The 20,749-nt window shown below is 40.8% G+C and overlaps 1 protein-coding gene across 1 annotated transcript in view; it reads left to right on the top strand.

The window, feature by feature from the left end:
- cacna1bb (calcium channel, voltage-dependent, N type, alpha 1B subunit, b) overlaps positions 1–20,749 on the top strand; it is a 194,469-nt gene that overhangs the window by 61,592 nt on the left and 112,128 nt on the right. The window contains exons 4-6 of the mRNA XM_055225690.1: positions 1,403–1,494; positions 5,532–5,684; positions 9,586–9,773. Coding sequence (XP_055081665.1) covers positions 1,403–1,494; positions 5,532–5,684; positions 9,586–9,773 — 433 coding nt within the window. The remainder of the gene's footprint in view (positions 1–1,402; positions 1,495–5,531; positions 5,685–9,585; positions 9,774–20,749) is intronic.

The following is a 20,749-nucleotide window of genomic DNA, read 5'->3' as shown; positions in this document are numbered from 1 at the left end:
CTCAAATTCAAAAGTTAAAATTTTGCAGTGAAAAAATTCCCACCAAGGCATTAGCAAAGTATCCTCGGCCACTATTTGAACCCTTCTTGTGGTCAGGAGTGCAATCCTATCCAAAGCGCAGCCCACAAGCATAAATATACAAAACATTACACTACAACTTCACAAACCTGATTCGATGTTCTGTAGTTTTATTACACGCTGATTGTGTAGTGCTCTGAAGGAGGAGTGACTCAGCGCAGAGAGCGAAGGTAGTGGAGTCCAAAACGAAAGTGAGACTTACATAACATGCGCATACGCAAATACAGCATTTTCAAAACAATAAAAGGCAACATGTAGATCTATGTTATGTGTTACACTTAATACCCTGTAGAAGTTTTTAAAGTTTTTGCAGTAATTCAAATGTACTTATCATCCGCACTACAAAGGCACTTGAAAATGACTTGCATAACCTTTACAAACAATATACACCGTGGCTATAAATAACAGAGCACCTTATGTAATGACCAGGGAACTCCTACATCTCATCTTCACAAAACACCAAATCTATGCAACCAATTTCTGCACTTACCCCTCCACTTTTGAGCCATTTTAAACCTCTTGTTCAGCTTGGTGTGGTTTGGAGCAGATTATTTTTATGTTTCTCTCTCTCTCTCTCTCTGCGTTCACGTCTTTTCTTGCACGTTGACCTGACTGGGCGGCAGAGTGCATCTTAGCCTGCAGCGCTGCGTTTTCAAAAGAACACTTAAGCTAGGCCTGTGCGCTGTTTGTTGTTGCGTGGAGGTAAAATTACACTATGATGTCATCTGGTGTTAAAGGGGAGGGGCTAAAGTGTGGGGGTGGTCTATAAGCACTATTTTATGCCTTTTTTTTAATCATGTAGTTTCAGTTTTGATTTGTCGTTTTGACTGGGACACAGTTAGCTAATTTGAACCATTTTTGAAGTACAGTCATTTCATCCACAAACGTCAAAATATCTGGTCTTATTCTGCATAAAAACGGCTAATTCTGTAGTTTAGATCTTTACAAACGTGTTCTGAAATGTCATTGTGTGTCACACATGCCCTTCCCGTGTTTCCATGGGGTCTTATTCTGCATAAAAACTGTTAATTCTGTAGTTTTTATCTGTACAAACACGTTCTGAAATGTCCATGTGCGTCAGATGCCCTCCCTGTGTCTCCATGGGGTCTTTTCTGCATAAAAAACTGCTAAGCCTATAGTTAACCTCTGTACAAACATGTTCTGAAATATGATTCTCGTATTAGTTTGTCAGTTCACATTTCAGTCTTTTTATGAATTCTCCAAGATGTGCTAAAATGTGAACTTTGAAAAATCGCTCTTCGTTTCCCCCCCCCCCCCCCCTTGTGACAGTTTTTACAAAGTGTCCTGTGTTTGTTTGTTCCAGCATCCTGGCGACGGTGGGCTCAGACTTTGACCTGCGCACCCTCAGAGCCGTGCGAGTGCTGCGGCCGCTCAAGCTCGTCTCAGGGATACCCAGTGAGTACCACACCTGACACATGGAGGCGGCCAATCTGTTTTCATTAGGAGTGCAGACAATGGGCAAAATGCTGGTAGATTTCAAGCTGGGGTACCTGGTTTTTAAAATAGTACAAGCAACTTTTCTTTCCGTACTGGATTATGGGGATGTGGTGTTCATGCAGACTTCGGCCTTTGCTTTGAAACAGCTGGATTTGCCATTTCACTCAACCCTTCGTTTTATTACATCACCGTTATCTCTATGGAAAACTGGGTTGACCGTCCCTGTCTGTTTGAAGATAACAGCACTGTACGAAATGTATCTATAAGGGACTACTTCAAAAACTGCCAGAATACCTCACCTGCTTGATTATCTTTGATACCGGAACATTTAATACCAGAAAAACATGACTGCATAAGGTTAAGGACAAGCCGCACCAAAACTGAGACAGAGAACACGTTTTTTTTAGCTGTTTTGCTCCAAGGAAAAGCAAAACTGGATACTTTGGTGACAATGCATTTTAATAATCTGGCAATGAACTTTTACGCACACACCTGCTCCTGTTTTTTTATGTTTTATATGGACTTGGACGCTTGTTTGTTTTTCTGCTTGTGCTGCATCATTGGATTCTCCTGTATAAATAAAGATAAACAAAGAAGCCAATCAGCTCTTATCCCAAAGAGTCATATCCATGGGTTTGAGAAAGGAGAGAAATTAGGGCCGTTGCCACAGCTATTAACAATTTAAAACTAAATATTATATCTTTTGAATTGGAAAAAGTCCTCAAAATGTTGCAGTAACAAAGTTGAAACCCACCAATAGTGACTCAATAAAATCGTTTATTATTAGATGGAGGTTTAGATGGATAACTGAGCTTTTAAAGAAAGAACTGAAATTGCAAATGAAATAAAAGTGTACTTACTTATTTGCACAGGTAATATTTTGTATCCACCTCAACTGGGGAAGAAACAAAAGCTCTGTGGAAGATAATGGAGGTCTACATATAAGAACTGGAAACAAACACGTAAATTAACACAAAAATGGACAGTATGGAAGATTTTGATTTTAAATGTCATAAACGTGATGTGGCTTTCACTGATAACAGTAAAGTTGATTACAGAAGCAAACATATTGGCCATGTTGATGTGAATTCTGGAGGTTCTGAGCTTTCACCTGAGGCACGACCTGTCCATATACTAAGAATAAGAAAAACTATGTGTTCTCTAAGGCAAGTTAAGGCTCTAGCAACACAGGTTCAGTTGTGATTGTTGCATCTTTCTTAAAACTGCAAGAGCACTGGTAACATTCCTTTAAAAATAAATCCTTGGAGATGAAAAAGTTATTCTCATTCTGGCTATGTATTTATTTTTATGTGGAAACCTTGAATAGCGCTGTAAATCTGATGTGTCACTCCGACTTCTGTCCTCTTTTATAAACCTTTTAGTAGCACTTAATCTGCAGGTGAGGGTGAAATCGCAGGTGCCAAAACGTGCATTTAGCCCTGTGTTTGTACTTCCCTGTTGTGTCAGATCGGAGCTAGCATGAACTCTGCGCGGCTGAATAATGTTAGCTACAGCGCGCAGGCAGATTCTAAAACCACACGCCCGCGGCTCCATCTGAAGGTCCCGCGCACTGACCTGGATCTCTACATGAAAGGCACACAGGAGCAGAGCGGACAGCACCCCAGGGCCTCATGGGAAATGTAGTGCGGTGGGAATGGAGGAAAGGCAGGTTTAGAGCAGGGATAAGTCAGAACTAAAACATGAATGAGCAAAAATGACTAGCAGAATAGCTGAATCATTTAAAGCACCACATAACTTTTCTGATGGAGGGTTCTGCCGTCGACTTGTCTCCATGGAGATGTGATTACATGGTCTGAACTTCCACAGAATGGTATTAAACTTACCAGAAAAGTTACATTGAGCCTCTTTAAATTATATGATAAAGGACCAATTTAGTGACCTCTGTCGGTGCTGGCATTACTTGGTTTTTAAGTATTTCAAGGCAACTGTGACAACGTTTTTAATATTATCATTTTGTTTGTTCACATTTTCGCAGGGTCATTTTCAATAATTTTCGAATACAAAACTAAATAGAACTATCCCGGGTTTGTTTAGTTTAGTTTTTCAATTAGTTAAATCACCACACACTTGTTAGTTTAAACATATTTTATTTAGTTAAATGTGTCAATTCCGTTTAATACAGCAAGCCACTTACCTGCATCTCCACATGGTTCAGACAAAGAGGTGGCCCTATGTCGGCCATTTTTATAGGCTTGGGTGTGGTCGTGGGCCAGACCATGTGGAGGGGAGAACTGGTTTAAGTTTGTTTATTTCTTTGTGTTAATGTCTTATGTATTTTGTTTCAATGTTTTAAGTGTTTATGGTTATTTCGTTAAACACTTTAGTTAAGGAACTTGGGCCCTGGGAGATGGTTTTACATTTAAGATACTGCTAAGGTTCTACCCACAGCACCTGTGGAAGAGATGGTGTATACCAGGGGGAGGTGCTTCTTGTGCAGGAGGGTATTTGAGCAGGGCTAATTAGACAGAGAGGGAGACTTGAGTGTAGCCAGGGCACATTTCCCTTAGTTGTTTAAGTTCTGTTGCTTAGTTTTGTTGAGCACTGTTAATATTTGTAAGTATGTATTATTTTTTTGTTCACGGGGTACCACAACGCTGAAAATAAATTTTGTCTAATGGGAATTTTTTTGAGTCTGCCTCCTACTTTGATCACTTTGGGCCAGCTTCCCCACAGCAACATCGACCAAAATATCTTGATACCACCAGAAAGGCGTTAAAACCTGCCTATAAATGTCTTTCGGAGGTTCGTGTATCGCACAAAACATGTGTTGGCTTATAAGTTAATGTGATACTAAACACTAAATCCACTTTTTTACTACTAAACTGTGCCTGTGGTGGTTTAATTTCATTTAAATTATCTACTGTTCCTACTCATTTTCTGACAACTTTAGCACATGAGAAACAAGAAATCATCATGAAAGACTTCTGATTACAGGCAGGTGTTTCCGATTACAAACACCAGGCTGCAGGGGCGGAGTTTGAAGTGTGGATACCTGTTAGACCAATCACAGTGTTCCTCATATGTCCAGACTTTTGTGATTTAAAACGTGCAAATTATAACATTTTTAGATTTTAACTATAGAGCATACACAAGCGCAGTACGTCTTCTTTAAGTGTTTAGTCCCGCTTTGACATGTTAATAACTATTTAGGTTGCGTCAGGTTGCATGTGGGCAAAGGGCGTGTCAGTCTCCCTCAACAATAGGTCCGCCCCTCTGTAGACCCGCCCTCTTCCACTCTGAGCATGGGCATATAAGGATGTAAAATGACTGAAATAAGAGGAATTAATACTAATATTTAGGGGTCGGAGATATGCCAAAAAATGTATATCACAATGATTTTGAGCAAAGTCATGATTTTGATTTTGATCTTTATATTGCCTTGAAGAGGTCCCTAATGTCATTTGCTTTTACTGTGATAAAAAAAATTCCCCCCATCACGCACTCAGAGCATGGCTGAGACTGACCAATAAGAGGCGTGGGTGGGGAAAAGGGTTTTTGTATGAACGTAGAGCTGCTTCAACAGAAAATGTATATCACAACATGACGATTTGAACCAAAATAACAGATTGTCACAGGAAATAGATCAGGGTTCGATATATTGCCTAGCCCTACAAATTTAAAAAAATTTACAGCTGAAGTGCAGAAATCTCACCTTTTAACCTTGTTTTGAAGATTAAGTTGCAAGTTCTGTCTTTAATTTGTTATAATCAGCTTTTTGTTGCAGCCATTTGTAATAGTTTTCCTTATAGACAACCTACTCAAAGCAAGTACGTGAGAGACAACGGCCACCTTGAGATTTTTTTTTTTAAATTTTGTTCCTGAATATATAGAAATAAAATGGACTCTGACTGTGATAGGATCAGTAAAAACACTCCAGACGCACCTTCTGATAGCCTTGCATGTGCGTGCTACAGTTACCCAGGTTAGCATCGTATTTGTTGGATATGGTATTGATTCCTGCGTCTCTCCTCCAGGCCTCCAGGTGGTGCTGAAGTCCATCATGAAGGCTATGGTGCCCCTGCTGCAGATCGGCCTGCTGCTTTTCTTCGCTATCGTCATGTTCGCCATCATCGGGGTGGAGTTCTACATGGGCAAGTTCCACACCACCTGCTTCAAGATCCAAACTGGTGAGGCCAACGCGGGCAAACTATTTTTCACTTGACCACAAACGTCTAACTCTGGGCTGTGTAATAGTGTCTTTGAGGGGATGGATGGTTATTAATACTGTCCACTCTAGTTTTGGTCTTGGAAGAGACTAACTTAGAGGACACATACTATCCAAAATGTACCCCTTTATTCACACTGAATCCTGCAATAAGTCTGTTCCCTCTAATCACGCAAAACATACACATTTTTAAATTTCCTACATCACAGATAAAACTCTGAAGGTCTCCTGTGCTGTTTTTAAGTCCATAAATCAAAATCTGAGCATTTCTGTTGTCAAATTTTATTCATTACAATGGCGCGCTTACTTTAACATGTCGGGGCTTGCTGCTAAAGCTAGCTGTTTGTGATTTTACATTAGCAGTTCTGCCTGTACATGACGCCCTGTCCCCAGTTCCCAGCGTAGGGAATGCATCTGTAGAAACAAGATGTCGAAAGATAGACATTATTTTAAGTAGTGCTGCAACGTGTTAACTTTTAGTAAGAGTATTGTTTGTTAAATTGTTTTTCAAGTAGTAAAACTGAGATGTCAGAAAACGGTTCTTAATTCTGATTCGTAGAAATTTTACAAATGATCGTGTAGTGTGAAATCTGTGCGTGAAATATTAAAGACATAAATATCTAACCAACATATTGACACAGGCTCACACGGATACTGTTTGTATTTGATCGATGTTCTTCCAGCGCCACTCCCTGTCTCCATTCTCAGCCTCCCCACATGTGCGCGCTGACAGTAATCCCACACAGCTGAATCTGAACAGTATGCCCTGGGTTTGGTCTGTCAGGCTGCCACACATCTCTACTCCTCAGATAGTGTTGAAAACGTGCGCGCTGGGCTGGGGAGGATATTGGAGCAATCAGCCCTGGCAGTGAGGTGTGAATGGGCTCGGAGCAGCAGGTCTATAATCATGATAGGTGATGTAATGTGCTGTGCTCTGGGGAAGCTCAGGCTGTTTTAGCAGAGGTGTAACTCAGTTCATTCACATGGTCAGTAAAAATACAGATAGGCCAATATGGATTTTGTGAGCGGATACCAATGTCCAGTGTTTGACCTGTCGATATTTGGCCGATATATAGAGAGACATTAAGCTAATAAAAATGTTTGCCACGTTAATCATCATCAATATCAATCTCATAGTGCTTTTCGGACACTCAAAGATGCTTTACGGAGCATTATTCATTCACTCTACCCCTGTTGGTGCTAAGCCACTATTGTCGCCACAGCTGCCCTGGTCAGACTGACGGAATTTTTTCATAATTTTCTTTGCCAAAACCTGCACAAGGGTGAACAATCAGAAAGAAATCTGATTAATCGCATTTGATTTAACTGATGTAACATTTCAGTAATCTGATGGAAGAAATCAGATAAGGATTAGGTTTTTATGTGCATGTAAACAGTGACACACGAGTACTATAGGCCATAGGAGTCGAGTGAGAGTGTTAGTGTTAGATTTCCAGTGTTTAAAATGGACTAATTCAGGATAGATTTAATACATTCTTTTTACTGTATTTAGTATTTAGTTTTAGACAAAAAACAAAATCTGTTATCAAGATTCTCATAATGCTTCACACAGCATTATTCATTCTGTCCATTCTCCTTAGCATCTGGCATATTTACACACTAATTACATTCATTTGCACTGTCCCTTAACATATTAAATCTGTTAATTTAGGCCTATAATAAATACATCTCCCATGATCAAATTTTTGCATCATTCAATACTGCAACATTATCAATGTTTTTTGCAATATATTGAGCAACTTCACCTGTGATAAAGGATATAGGCCTAGGCGTTTTCCAGTAAATGCGTTTTATTAACAGTGTAAAAGTGCAAATGCAGCCATAAATCTACAGAAATCCTCATGTTCATATACTCAGACCAGCGCTATCTGAGCTGAATGGGTCATACAAGAAGTGTTCTCATTCACCTGCATGTTAAGACAGTCCTAAACCCTTCATCCAGCTTGAGATAGTTCACATATGATCAGAGGTGGGTAGAGCAGCCAAAATTGTACTCAAGTAAGAGGACCATTACGTCAATATCATATTACTCAAGTAGAAGTACAAAGTAGTAGTTCAAGAGTAACTGAAGGAGTCTCAAGTACATTTACTGGAGTCACTTTTTTAAAGGTACGAATTGGATTTTTCTGGACGTGGAAAGTCTGTTGTATCATTCCATGAAAAATAAAGAATTCTTCAAACATTCTCCATGGAGAAAGATAAGTTTTATGCCATACCGTGGAATTTACTTATATAAATGAACAAAATTTCCATGGAAAGAAGCAGGAGGAGGCCAGGTTTGTGGAGATGCAAGCCCGCTTACAGTAAGGATGTGTGTTTTTCAGTGAATAAACACAAAAAATACTTTGACTTTCACCAGACTTTTACTCCTACTTGAGTAATGTATATGACTTGTAGGAGTAAAGGTTTAGTTTATTCTTCCTACTGTGAGTGTGTTTACAAGTGGCATTATTTCATTTATTTCATGTTTAGTCCTTCTGATTAACTTAAAATTATAAATGGGAGGTTATAACTAGACATTTACTCTTAGCTGAGTAGTAGCTTCCAAAAAGCTTATACTTCTTTGTACTTGTACTTGAGTAATATTAGAGCAAAAAAATTAGACTGTTTAATACTTTACCTCCCGCTGCCTATTAAATTTAAACCCAAAACGATTACTCACCCTCGTATTCCGCGCTGTATGCTCTGTCTCATCTCCCTCGCGGTGGACATTTTGACTTTTAAATCATGGAGTCATTACTTGGATTTGGGCCGGTAATACTGATGAAGAGGATGACACAGCTGAAACTCGTCTTGAGCCGGGGGACCCCAGGGCGCTGCCGGTGGTGCGGGTGGTGAGTGCGTGTTGTCAGCAGCAGGCAGAGAGAGTATCGCTGTCAGGGAGGAGACAGGAGCAGACTGTAGCCCCGTCATGGCTCCTGTGGCATGGATCCAACATGGCCGACCGCTGACAGATGCTGCGTCAGCCCTGTGTCCACTGTGCAACTGGTTTGACTGCTGAGACGGAGTTTAGGAGCATGTAATCAGGGCCTTGTGAACAGCATCGATTTTGTACTGCGGTGATGGAGTAGTTCAAGGGATTCTCAAATTGTGGTGTGATCCTCCACTTTTCAGAGCCATCGTCTTCCATCCAACCTCCAGAACGCCCAGATCTCAGAAACTAAGCAGGACTGAGATCTGGGCCTGGTCAATACGTGGATGAGCGACTGCTGGGAATACCACAGTGAGGAGTGGCTCTAGGTCATACTGTTGTTGTGTCCTTTGACCTTTTGCCTAGAATGAATGTGCCGTGTGAGTGAGGGATTGAGGGGAATCAGAGCTTGGCAGCCTCTAATTGTTATTTTCTTTTTATACTTTTTGTGTATCAATTAGTGGACAATGGTAAAATTCAATCTATGTGCTAAAAAGACCCAGTATGTAACGTTTTTGCCACTAAATAAACAGTTTTTTCATTATGGATGTTCCTTACTGTGAGTGGGCTTGCATCTCCACAAACCTGGCTCTTATTTGGCCTAGAGGAGGGCAATGGAAATGTTGTTTCTTCGGCTTAATATTCCACCGTATGGCATAAAACACATCTATCTCCATGGACAATATTCCAAAATATGGTTGAACTTTCTATTTCTAGTTTTACCCCAGTAAGAATGCACGTAAACCAAGGTATTTTTGAGCAAGACGGACACATTTAGCGCAATACTGTTGAACATTTCAGGTAAGTAAGCAGTTGACAGACCTTCAACCAGAAAAGCTACATAGTGTGCTTTTAAACCTCTTTTTCAGACACACTGTATGTTGTAGAATGCTTGTCTTCTTGACCGTCCTCCTCTGTCCTCTGTGTCCAGGTGAGCGTGCTGCAGACTGGCCCTGTGGTGAGGATCCCCCCGCCCGCCTCTGCCCAAATGGGACCAAGTGCAGAGAGTACTGGACCGGACCCAACTTCGGCATCACCAACTTCGACAACATCCTGTTCGCCGTGCTCACTGTGTTCCAGTGCATCACCATGGAGGGCTGGGTGGACATCCTCTACAGTGTGAGTCCCTGTACTTAGATGTTCATACACAGCAAATATGTGAGGGATAAAGACGCTGAGGAGGCTGATGTTTTTGTTCTGCTGGTGGATGGAGTGGAAGATAGTTGCGGCAGACGGCTAAAGTAGTATTCTATGAGCAGATGAGCAGAATAAAACTACTATCGAAACTAGATACTCATTTGAGCAGGCATTGATACTAAAAAAGTCACAGGATAGAAATAAACTTTTCCTGAATAGCTTTAGAATGATCTTGAGCTGTATCGACTAAAAGTATAACTGAGGCATTACACAGATATAAAAATACATGGTAATATAAAGAAAGTACTATGATTTAATGTTGAAAATCACATTCTGTTGTCTAAAGCGAGAGTGTTTTTATTATATCTGATTGATATTGAGTATTTTAATATATATTTTAGTATTTATAACAGTTCTGCCTTGTCTATTTGCCCAAACTTGAGACTTGCGGGCTTAAATACTCAATGAAAAACATACCCCAATACTACTACTTCCAATACTACTTGTACTATCATTGTTTTCAATAACACTAATCTTACTATTACCACTAATAGTACCTCCAATACTGAGACTGCTACTACTTCCAATAACACCACTAACAATTACCACTAATTCCATTACCAGTACCTCAAATACCAAGACGAATACTACTACTACTACTACTACTACAAGTACGACACTTAGGTTTGAAGGGAAAGGAATGGAGATATGTGAGAGAAACAGAGGCTGAGGAGGCTGGTGATAGATAGACATAAAATGAATGTCTTGATTTTTTTAATTGTTTTAATCTGGTGTCATGGTATAAAGCTGCGGTACACAACTTTACTCTAGTTTTGTTTCCTCTCATAGAGTCTCTTGTACAAGTGACACAAAATCAGATCGCTGCACGCCGTCTGCATCTAGTAACAAAGGGTTTTATTAATTGATTCCTTTATTGTCATTAAATGCTAAAACAAATTATGAAATTACAATTAGCAGCTCCCCCCGATGTACACAGACACAAACAAGACAACACGGAGAAGCCTTGCAGTGCGTGTATTCTAGCGAACCTGGAAGTAAGCAGCTAGGCCTGTCACGATAAATACTGTATGGACTTATTCTTCAGTATATGTTAGATGGAGCAATATGTTTTTGGGGGTCAGTATTTTTCAAAGGGACTTTCTCTTTGTGCTACTGGAAAATTATTGGTTATTTTTCTGTACTACAATGAGATTTGAGCTGGAGAAGGTTGAATTACAAATTTCTCTTATACGTACTAACAAATTACTTAAATGTTTATGTTTATTTCAGCAATATATTGTACTTCAGAATTTGTTATTGTGACAGGCCTATAAGCAGCACTTACCCATACATTTTTATACAGCACTTTTCCCCCTTCAAGTCACTTTACATCAAGGAATCACCCATTCACATTCATACACCAGTGTACACAGACACTGGAGGTGAGGTGGGGGTCTTTGTCTAGTGTCTAGTGTCTGGTCCAAGGACACAATGACTACATTCATCTGTGGGAGCTGGAATTGCACTGCCAACCTGTTGGTCAGTGGATCTGATCACTCTACCAACGATGTTTATGTCGACAGTGGGATTCAAATCCCCAGCCTTCAGATCAAGGGAGATAAACTCTGACAACTGACCTACTGTCACCCGTGATTTGATATGACTAGAAATTGGCCTAAAACTGTTAGAGACTCCAGCACATTTAGCCTTTGTCATTTGTACTTGTCATTGTATCTAAAATGCAGTATTTTGAACAGTCACTGGAGACACTGTAGTCTTCGTTCCTCTTCCTCTTCATGTGTGCCTGTAATTTCCAGTAGAGCAGGTTCCCCCGTGATATAAAGGCATCTTGTGTGGAGCTGCTTGGGTTTGGCTCATTATCCTCCACAGCAGAGCCCCTCACTGGTTTCATCTGTTTTAGACTCCTCTTCTGCTCTCTAACACTTTCTGATCCCAGGCTTATTTTTACCACTATTTTTGGACTTCTAAAATCCTGTCTCTCTGGAACATTTTCTTAGCGCGTTGTGTTTCTCCAATGGGGTGATTTGATTCCTGTGTTTCGCTGATGTTCCAGAAACATTCTGATACTTGTCGTTTTGTCCTTAGTTTTGTGCTGTAAAAGTCAAGAGATTCAAAACACTTTACAGTTTTATAGCTGACGTTTCTGACAGTGGGTTTAATTTATCAATCCAGGAGCTAAACTGCGTATAAAAGGAAAAAGAGCTTGTGTGCTTTTTGTGGGATATTGGAAACTGAGCGTATTATTTCTGCCACAGAACTGTTTATGCAAATGAGAGTATTCAGAGAATGCAAAAGTGTGTGCCTCTGCTCCTTTATGTGGAGAGTGCCTGCAGAGGACAGCCATGTATAAAAGCTCTGATGGCTAAATGACTCAGATATTTCAATTGATAGGCTTAATTTTTACATTGAAAATGAACATTTGCCCATATTTCAGAACTAAAAAAACTAAATAAAAAAAATAACTTATAGTTTTAGATAACCTGTCAGTAAAACATCAGGGTCCTGTAATTTTTCCCCCTGTAGCAAAATTTCATTTTTATTTCCTCGGCCTCAGATTGTTGGCAAAAACACTCCGTTTTGCATCTTAATTCACTCCTAGGAGAAAATTTGCTCCATTTTAGTGTGTCTGTTTTGCACATGATCAAGTGCTTGATAAATGAGGCCCTTTGTGTACAAAATACAAGTAGAGTTGATCAAGCAACAAATATTCATCTTTCATAGTCTGACTGTTCTTCCACTCAAGAAGCTTTAAACTGTCATTGTGACAACTAAGAAAACTAGCACTACAAACATATGGCCTCTTTAATGATAATAAAGCATTAGGCTTATATATATATATATAATATATAAATATATAATATATAAATATATATATAATATATAAATATATATATGCGCGTGCCCTGGTGCAGACAGATGTTAGAGAGGCTGCTCCATTAGCCCCTCCGACCAGTGCCAATCACTCACACAGCACATTCATACCAGGGGGTGAAATGTCTTGCTTAAGGACACAACAACAACAGATATTCAAAGGGACATATTATTCTTGGTTCATGGAGGCACTGAGGTGTGGGTGGAATCAAGCTGAAAGATTGCAAGTGTCACTAGATTTGGGATTTATGTTTTAAAAACAGGATTTTGTTCAGAGTTGACATTTTAAACATATCTTGGAGTATTAACATTTGAGACTGAACTCTGACCTGCTAAGCTAATACAAGAATCCAATGCATTTCAGATCACGGCCAAAGGTCTAAACTACAGGGTTAACAGCTTTTATAGCAAGACTGGAGGTCTTTGTTGTTTGCAGAGGACATTATGTTACTCAAATAATTCTTTGTGATGTGTTGATTGCGTCCATTCAAATTGTGATTGGATTTTGGTAACTATTTTAGCTTAAGATTCCTTCACCATTTCTTAGCTTTACAATGTAATTCTCCTGTTCGTATGCTGACAGTTTGCACCCCAGCCTCTGCATTCTAATGATGCGTATTACCCGTGCAGGCCTTTCTCCCTTGGGTGCTGCAGAACAGAAGCTTTGACACTGATCCCCAAAGCCTGCTCTGGTCTTCTACATGGGGCTGTGAGCGGAGCCGTGAGGTCTGAGGATGTGGGCTCGCTCTCCATGTGCCAATCCTCATTACAGGCCTGGCTGCTTCACCCCCTCTCACCCTGTACATGTGTGTGTGTGTGTGGGTTCTACTGTCACGCTCGCAAATGACCCTTAATACATCCCATTAGACAGACTGGCATCCTCCTCTGCCTCATCTCCACCGCAGCAGCAGAAACAAGCCTCCCCGACACTCCCATCTCATCTTCTTCATCATCACCATCAATGTTTTGGTGCGTTATGTAATTTGCTTTAGGGTTGCTACCACAGACTGTATAAAGACGTGGACTAAGTGAGTGTGACATCACCCATAGCGTTCAGCTCCAGTCAAATGAAGCTCATCGAGGCTAGAGCAGTTAGGGGACAATTGGGAGCCACATTTGTAATTCTGACCACAAGTATCATAGCAACCAAAGAGCCAATCCAGAGCAAGGCTGTTGAAGATAACGCCCCTTCCCGCCCGCACTTACGGTTTAGCACTGAGTGGGCGCTGTTATAAATGTTCATTTCTAGAATCACGGACAAAATAGAGAAATACAAACCTCAGGATCATGTAATCGAGACCAAAAGGATGAGACTCACTGCAGCATTTACAGAGAGGGGGGTGACAATTTTTCAATGTAAAGTAAATTGGAGGCAGTGTGGATGGAGCCAGAAGCGCACCCATGATCACTTCCTATTTAGAACGCGGCAACTAGTAGGTTAGCTTACTAGGTTAGGTTATATATATAGTCTATGGTTGCTATTAAGTTTTTTTTTTAGCAGCGTTTTTTGTTTCTGATTAGCCAACTAGTTATTTCTACTGTACATTTTATAGATCCTGTTTCTTCTTGTTGAAAATGTATGTGTTTGAACATTGAACGTCACAGTGGCTTTTTGGATAGAGCTTCAGCCTCACATCAGTAACTCCTGGGTCCTGGAATGTTTAGTTCATTAATCGATTGATGGTGTCAAACATTTGGATTAGTTGGTGAATCATTTTATTTTGATTGTAAGGATTTATATGGAACAACAACAGAAAGGAGAATGAAGTGGAGTAGGTGAAGATTTGCGAGTGAAACCGGTGTTTAATCTGATCTATAATGTTATGTATTTTTACATGTAAATACACTATTTCCTAGAACCTTTGTTTATAAATAGACTCTCGTGCAGGTCTAGTTTTGTGAGTGCAGTTTGGGACAGATACTCAGATCATAGATACTGAATAGTTGAGAGCTTTTACCACGCTCCCCTTTTTAGTCAACTAAGGATTTCTTTGGTGGACCACAGCTCTATCTTCCATGTCTGTGAAGGCTTCCTCTGGGTGCTCTGGTTTTCCTTACCACCGACAAAAAGTGCAATAGGACCAGGACTCTCCTAAAAATGGCACATGGCCAGTCTGCATACATAATAAACAAAGTCTGTAAAGGTTGTCCCAATACTCTGCTGGAATGTTTTATTTATTTATTGCCCTTTATTTAGTCAGGAAAGTCCCACTGAGATTTGGAATTTCTTTTTCAGGGGAGTCCTGGCCCTAGAGGGGAGCCTATTGTACATGCTTTTAGTGGTAGGGGAAACCAGAGCAACCGGAGGAAACCTACACAGGCGTGGGAAGAACATGCACAACAACAACAACCCCACACAGAATCAAACCCAAGACCTTCTGCTGTGAGGCGAGAGGACTAACCGCTGTGCCACTGTGATGAAGGCCTTTTCTAAATTAGTGTCTTTATTGTCACTAAGATACTTTGGCCGTATTAAACTAACAGGGCTGTGCTTGGGGGAGGATATTCAGTGAATCTGCCATTTTTTTCACCAAATCCAATCCCATACTTTAAAATGCCTTTGATTCCAGGACATCCTACTTTAAACTGTGATAACTAATGATCTTAGCCTCTGTAAGTAGAACACGAGCTGTCGGGCACCGTTACATAATGGACTCGATCAAAGCACAGGCCTAATGATGGTCCAAAGCCCTCAGCCAATCCTAACCCCGTGTCCCAGTGCCTCCTCTGTCAGAAAACACTTAAGGCCAAAAGAACTCCAGTCTTTAAAGCTCTTTGTGATTTCTTTTGGCATAAGAAAGGTTCATACTTTGAATCGACTTTAACAAATGATATTCCTCAAAGAAAACGCACTGCACAGACTAAAACTAATTGTATCTAGTTTTATTTTTGTCTTGTTTGTCTGTGTGATGAGTCTTTTAATCTTTCTTCTTTGGCTTATATATATTTTAAAAAGTAGATTTTGTAAGAATTTTGCAATAGTTTGACATGAATTATGAAATTGTTTTGTGATATTCATGTCATATTATGTCAATTTAACTAAACTGGGAACACTTAATAATACTACATATTAATTTACCTTAATAAAGACAATTCATAATGGACTGAACCAATAGTTTATTAAGGCTAATTAAGTTGTATTATATAGTATTACAGATTCATTTCATATAGCGCCTTACATTCCCTAACACTCTGTAACATTTCTTGTGAAAGGTTCGTCACCTGCTTGTCTCCATGGAGATGTTATTGCTTGGTCTGGAATGTTCCATTATGGCATTAAACACATCGAACTTGCATTTAATTAGTGACAAGTGTTAAAACTGCTGTAAAATACCTTTGAAAAACCTGCATTCTTACTGTAAGCAGACTTGCCTCTCCACAGATGTGATCAGCAACTTGACCCGGTTACGTCACCTGCTTCAGCGAAACGTCTTCACTCCTGAAACTTTTTGTCCAGTTGACAGATTTGAATTTCTCTTTTACTATGGATCATACCTGGACGACTGAGGGATTACACAGACCACATAGATAAGTTTAATACTTAAATATTCATCCAAAACAACAACATTTCCATGGAGACAAGCACGTAGCGGACACTCCACCAGAAAAGTGACATAGTGGACCTTTCAATAGTCAGTTTTCAGTGGTTACTTGCTGCCCCAGAGCTGTACGTGAGGTTATATTTTGGATGTTAGCGTTTAAAAAGAGCTGAGTGGGCGTGCTCACTGTGGTTCTGATGTGGCAGTTCATTCAGCCCATGAGTCACAGAGCCAGATCTACGCACATCCAAGCACAACGTCTCTGCCTTAAGTTTAACAAGATTTAGTGAGTGTGGAGGAGGCAGGAAATAGCAAAATCTGGAAACAGTACATTGTATACATAATAACGATGTTTGCGGTATTGATCATATGCTAAATTTAACACAGATTATCCTAAACTGACTTTTAACCACGTCAAACATACCAGGAGCTGCGTTTAGCTTCATTTATTCTGGTTTCAGTTTTCATCTGTAGAAAGTACTTTGCCTCTGAGCCTAACCAGGCACTGTGTTCGAATTTACCCAGAATTGTGACGTCATAGACACAAGCTCAGCGCAGTTCTTAAGTCTATAAATCATCACCAGACTTGTTTTAAGCATTTCATCGTGTTTGTAATGTTTCTCATTACTTAAATTAATTGTTTTTGTGTGGTAATTCCCTCCAGTAGATGAGATCAGAGTATATTGAGCACTGAGGCTGTGAAATGATGTTTTGTTTTTATTATTAGGCTTTATTATAAGTTCTAAATCATGAAATACCAAAGCAAAGATACTCAAGAGCATGTTTAAAGGTTAATAACAATACAAGCAATGCATAATATTTGATCTTGTGTAACTTTTCTGGTTGAGACTTAAGCACTTGCTAACCCTTTTCATGGAGATATTATTACTTGGAATGTTTGACAGTATGAGATTTAACTTATCTCCATGAAGCCAAGCAGTTAAAATAAAGTTCAAAGTCAGATCTGTGGAGAGGCGAGCCCACTCACAGTAAGAATGTATGTTTTTCATGGGATTTATTTTGCAATTAAAACACTTATAAGTGAATAAGTGCAAGACAGGTCAGATCAAAGGAACATTATCTCCATTAGGGTTGTCAAAAGAATCGAAAATCTAATGCTAATCAATACTAAAACTAGTAAATCGAACGCAGGTACTCAGTTGAGCAGGTATCAATACTAAAAAAGTAATTCACAGGACATAAATCAACCTTTTCTGAACAGTTTTACAATGATCTTGAATGATCAGAACGTAGTATAAGTATAAGACCATATAGACTAGTATATGCCTATGGACCACTACTACACATATAAAGGAAAGTACTACAATTTAATGTTGAAAGTCAAATTTGTTTAAAGAGAGAGTGTTTTTAATTATCATCGTGGTATTGGATTATCTGCAACTTGTAGATAATAGCCACTCAAACCAAACAGCTAACAGCCCTGCGTTTGCCTGTTTTTACACCAACTTGGTACGAGATGTAAGTTTGCTTCTCTCCACATGAGGCAGACTCCCATATGGGGTCATTAGGAGTACCTTGCTCTAGGGCAGCGTCAGTAGTGTTCTAATGAAGAAGAGTAGCCCGTGGGGTTGAGAGCCATATGCCTTACTCTCCTGCTGAGCCCGCCCATGTCTTGCTGTAGGTGCTGGGCTGATAAACAGGAGGTTGTATACAGCCCGATACAGGAAGATGGAACTGTGTGAGAACTTATGAACGGAGAGACAAAGGCAGGCCACAGGCACGACATTACAGGGATTATATGATGTATTATTGTGGCAGCTTTAACTACTACTGGGATGCAGAGGGAATCTAAAGTCAGCTGCTCTCTTAGTTGAAATTTGAGTGTTGAAATTATCCGTCTTTAAAGCTACCATCTGTATTGGGATTGGCTGACTCGCCCTTGTTCTGTTCTTACATGTCACCACTAGGTTTTCCAGCTTTTACTTGACTGATGAAGACCTCAGAGCACAGGTACAAAGGCCAAGTGAAGGAGAACAAGTTTAACATCTGACATCTACTGGTGAAAAAAAAATTCAAATAGAGTTTCAGGTGGTAGGTTTAAAGAGGACATGTAAAATAGACTTTTATGAGGTTTTAAACATGTTTTTAAATTGATTCCTACATATTGGAGTAATCCTGCTAAAGTCCCTCTACCTGTTTTTTTCCCATGTACATGTATGTATGTGTTTTGGCCCTGTAGACATGCATCATATAAGGAGCTCTTGAGGTCAAAATCTGTCTGCTGTGTTCGGTCTGCATCTAATTAGCTTTACTGTCACGGCAAAAACTCTGGTCTGGTCTCTGAGAGCTCTGAGAAGCACATGCTCTGAATGCAAAAGGTGAGTGAGGAATAACTCTGGAGCACTGCAAAGCGTTTAAAATGAACCAGTTCTGTTTTTCCACGTTTTTAAGATCGGAAAAATCTGGTACAAAGCCTTTAATACTTTTTTGCAGACACAGAGGAGCAGTTCTGAAATAGCAACCTTAATCTGTCTAAAAAGCATTAAAATGCCGCAATAATGCATAAAATAGGATACTTAACATTCAGAGTTGCATTGAGAGGTGATCTTTGATTGTGACATGACTTGACATGTGGCACCGTATGAACCGTCCTGTACACTCTGTACTTGGCTGCACCATGAGCTCAGATGTGTGGCTCAGGCCCGAGGCTGTTGTTCTACATACTGTGTCGCACATCCACAAATAACATATATAACATATGATCCAGAGCAGGCAGCCAGGGGGGCACAGGGAGGAGGGCACAGGGAGGAGGGCACAGGGAGGAGGGCACAGGGAGGTCATAGGGAGCAGGGCACAGGGAGCAGGGCACAGGGAGTAGGGCACAGGGAGTAGGGCACAGGGAGCAGGGCACAGGGAGCAGGGCGTAGGGAAGAGGGCGCAGGGAGGAGGGCGCAGGGAGGAGGGCGCAGGGAGGAGGGCGCAGGGAGGAGGGCGCAGGGAGGAGGGCGCAGAGAGAAGTGCACAGAGAGAAGTGCACAGAGAGCAGGGAGCAGGGCACAGGGAGCAGGGCACAGGGAGCAGGGCACAGGGAGCAGGGCACAGAGAGGAGGGAGCAGGGCACAGAGAGGAGGGCACAGGGAAGAGGGCACAGGAAGCAGGGCACAGGGAGCAGGGCACAGGCAGGAGGGCACAGGGAGCAGGTTACAGGAAGGAGGGCACAGGGAGGTCATAGGGAGGAGGGCACAGGGAGGAGGGCACAGGGAGGAGGGCACAGGGAGGAGGGCACAGGGAGGAGGGCACAGGGAGGAGGGCACAGGGAGGAGGGCACAGGGAGGAGGGCACAGGGAGGAGGGCACAGGGAGGAGGGCACAGGGAGGAGGGCACAGGGAGGAGGGCACAGGGAGGAGGGCACAGGGAGGTCACCTCTGCTTCTGCTACGGCCTTACACCCTTCATATATAAATACAGCTCCATCACAGAGGACTGGGAGGATGTTTTCTGTCAGATTACACAGAGATAATGACTGTAGTCCAGAGAAGGCCAGATATATAATTATACATGTGGTTACTTTAAGAAGAAAACTGTATTTTAAAAATGCCCTATATCCTCATTTCCATAGGGCTGGTGCGTGACGGTACAGTGCAGACTGCATAAAGCGATCCATACCGCCCCCTTTTTAGGAGTCTAAAGCGAACCGCTAGAGGTACTGCTTTTCCACGCTCCAGATTCAGCTGTGGGTCCAGGGGCAGGGTTCATTTTACAATACTGTCCCTACAATTTCACTAAAACTAGAGGTCTACTTGACCTTTTGTTATGATCAAACAAACAAAACTATTGTTCAATGTTTCTATGAGATATGTATTAGGATTGCCTTATTATTATTATAGAGATTGGAACACAGTGATTGGGTCATATCTTTTTTTTTTTTTAGGTCAGGCTCATTGTGCAGGCTTCAGTTTGTGTTAAGTGAAAGCCCCTGGTGTCTGTGTATTGTTGATTTTCAGATATGTGATGATGTCATACTCCTAGATGGGGGCAAGAGACAGTATTTCCTTATGATTACATTGTATTTTCTTTGAGATATCCAATACATAATTATGCAAATCTGTGAGTAGACCCTAGAACTGACTGTATTACAACAAAAATCTGAATCTTAACAATATTCATTTTACTTTCCCCTCATCTGTAGTAGAGATCAATAGAATGTTGTGATCAAATCAGCAAATCTACCTCATGCCAGCTCCAGTTAAATGCACTAAATTACTTTTTTATTGTTCTGGAGCATACGGATACAGATAGTGACAGTACAAAACATTAAGTCTCTGCTGTTCCTTTCTACGCTCTGTCAGCAACTTTTAATTTGGAGAAAATGGCATTCAATTGTCAAAGGTTTGATATCATCTTATAGCCAAACCATTTCCCTCCTGTCATCCCGTGTGCCGGTGAACAGGGAGCTGATGGTGAGCAGGGTGCTGACAGCCCCCGTGCATGTGTGGGTCTAATCTGAACTCCCATCGCTGAATCAGCCTCCCCATACATCCCATCACACCGCGGCGTCTGCAATATG

This window comes from Periophthalmus magnuspinnatus, chromosome 12, assembly GCF_009829125.3.
Source record: "Periophthalmus magnuspinnatus isolate fPerMag1 chromosome 12, fPerMag1.2.pri, whole genome shotgun sequence".
NCBI lineage: Eukaryota > Metazoa > Chordata > Actinopteri > Gobiiformes > Gobiidae > Periophthalmus > Periophthalmus magnuspinnatus.
Note: the sequence above shows the minus strand (reverse complement) of the source record. Positions and strands in the feature narration are given on the sequence as shown.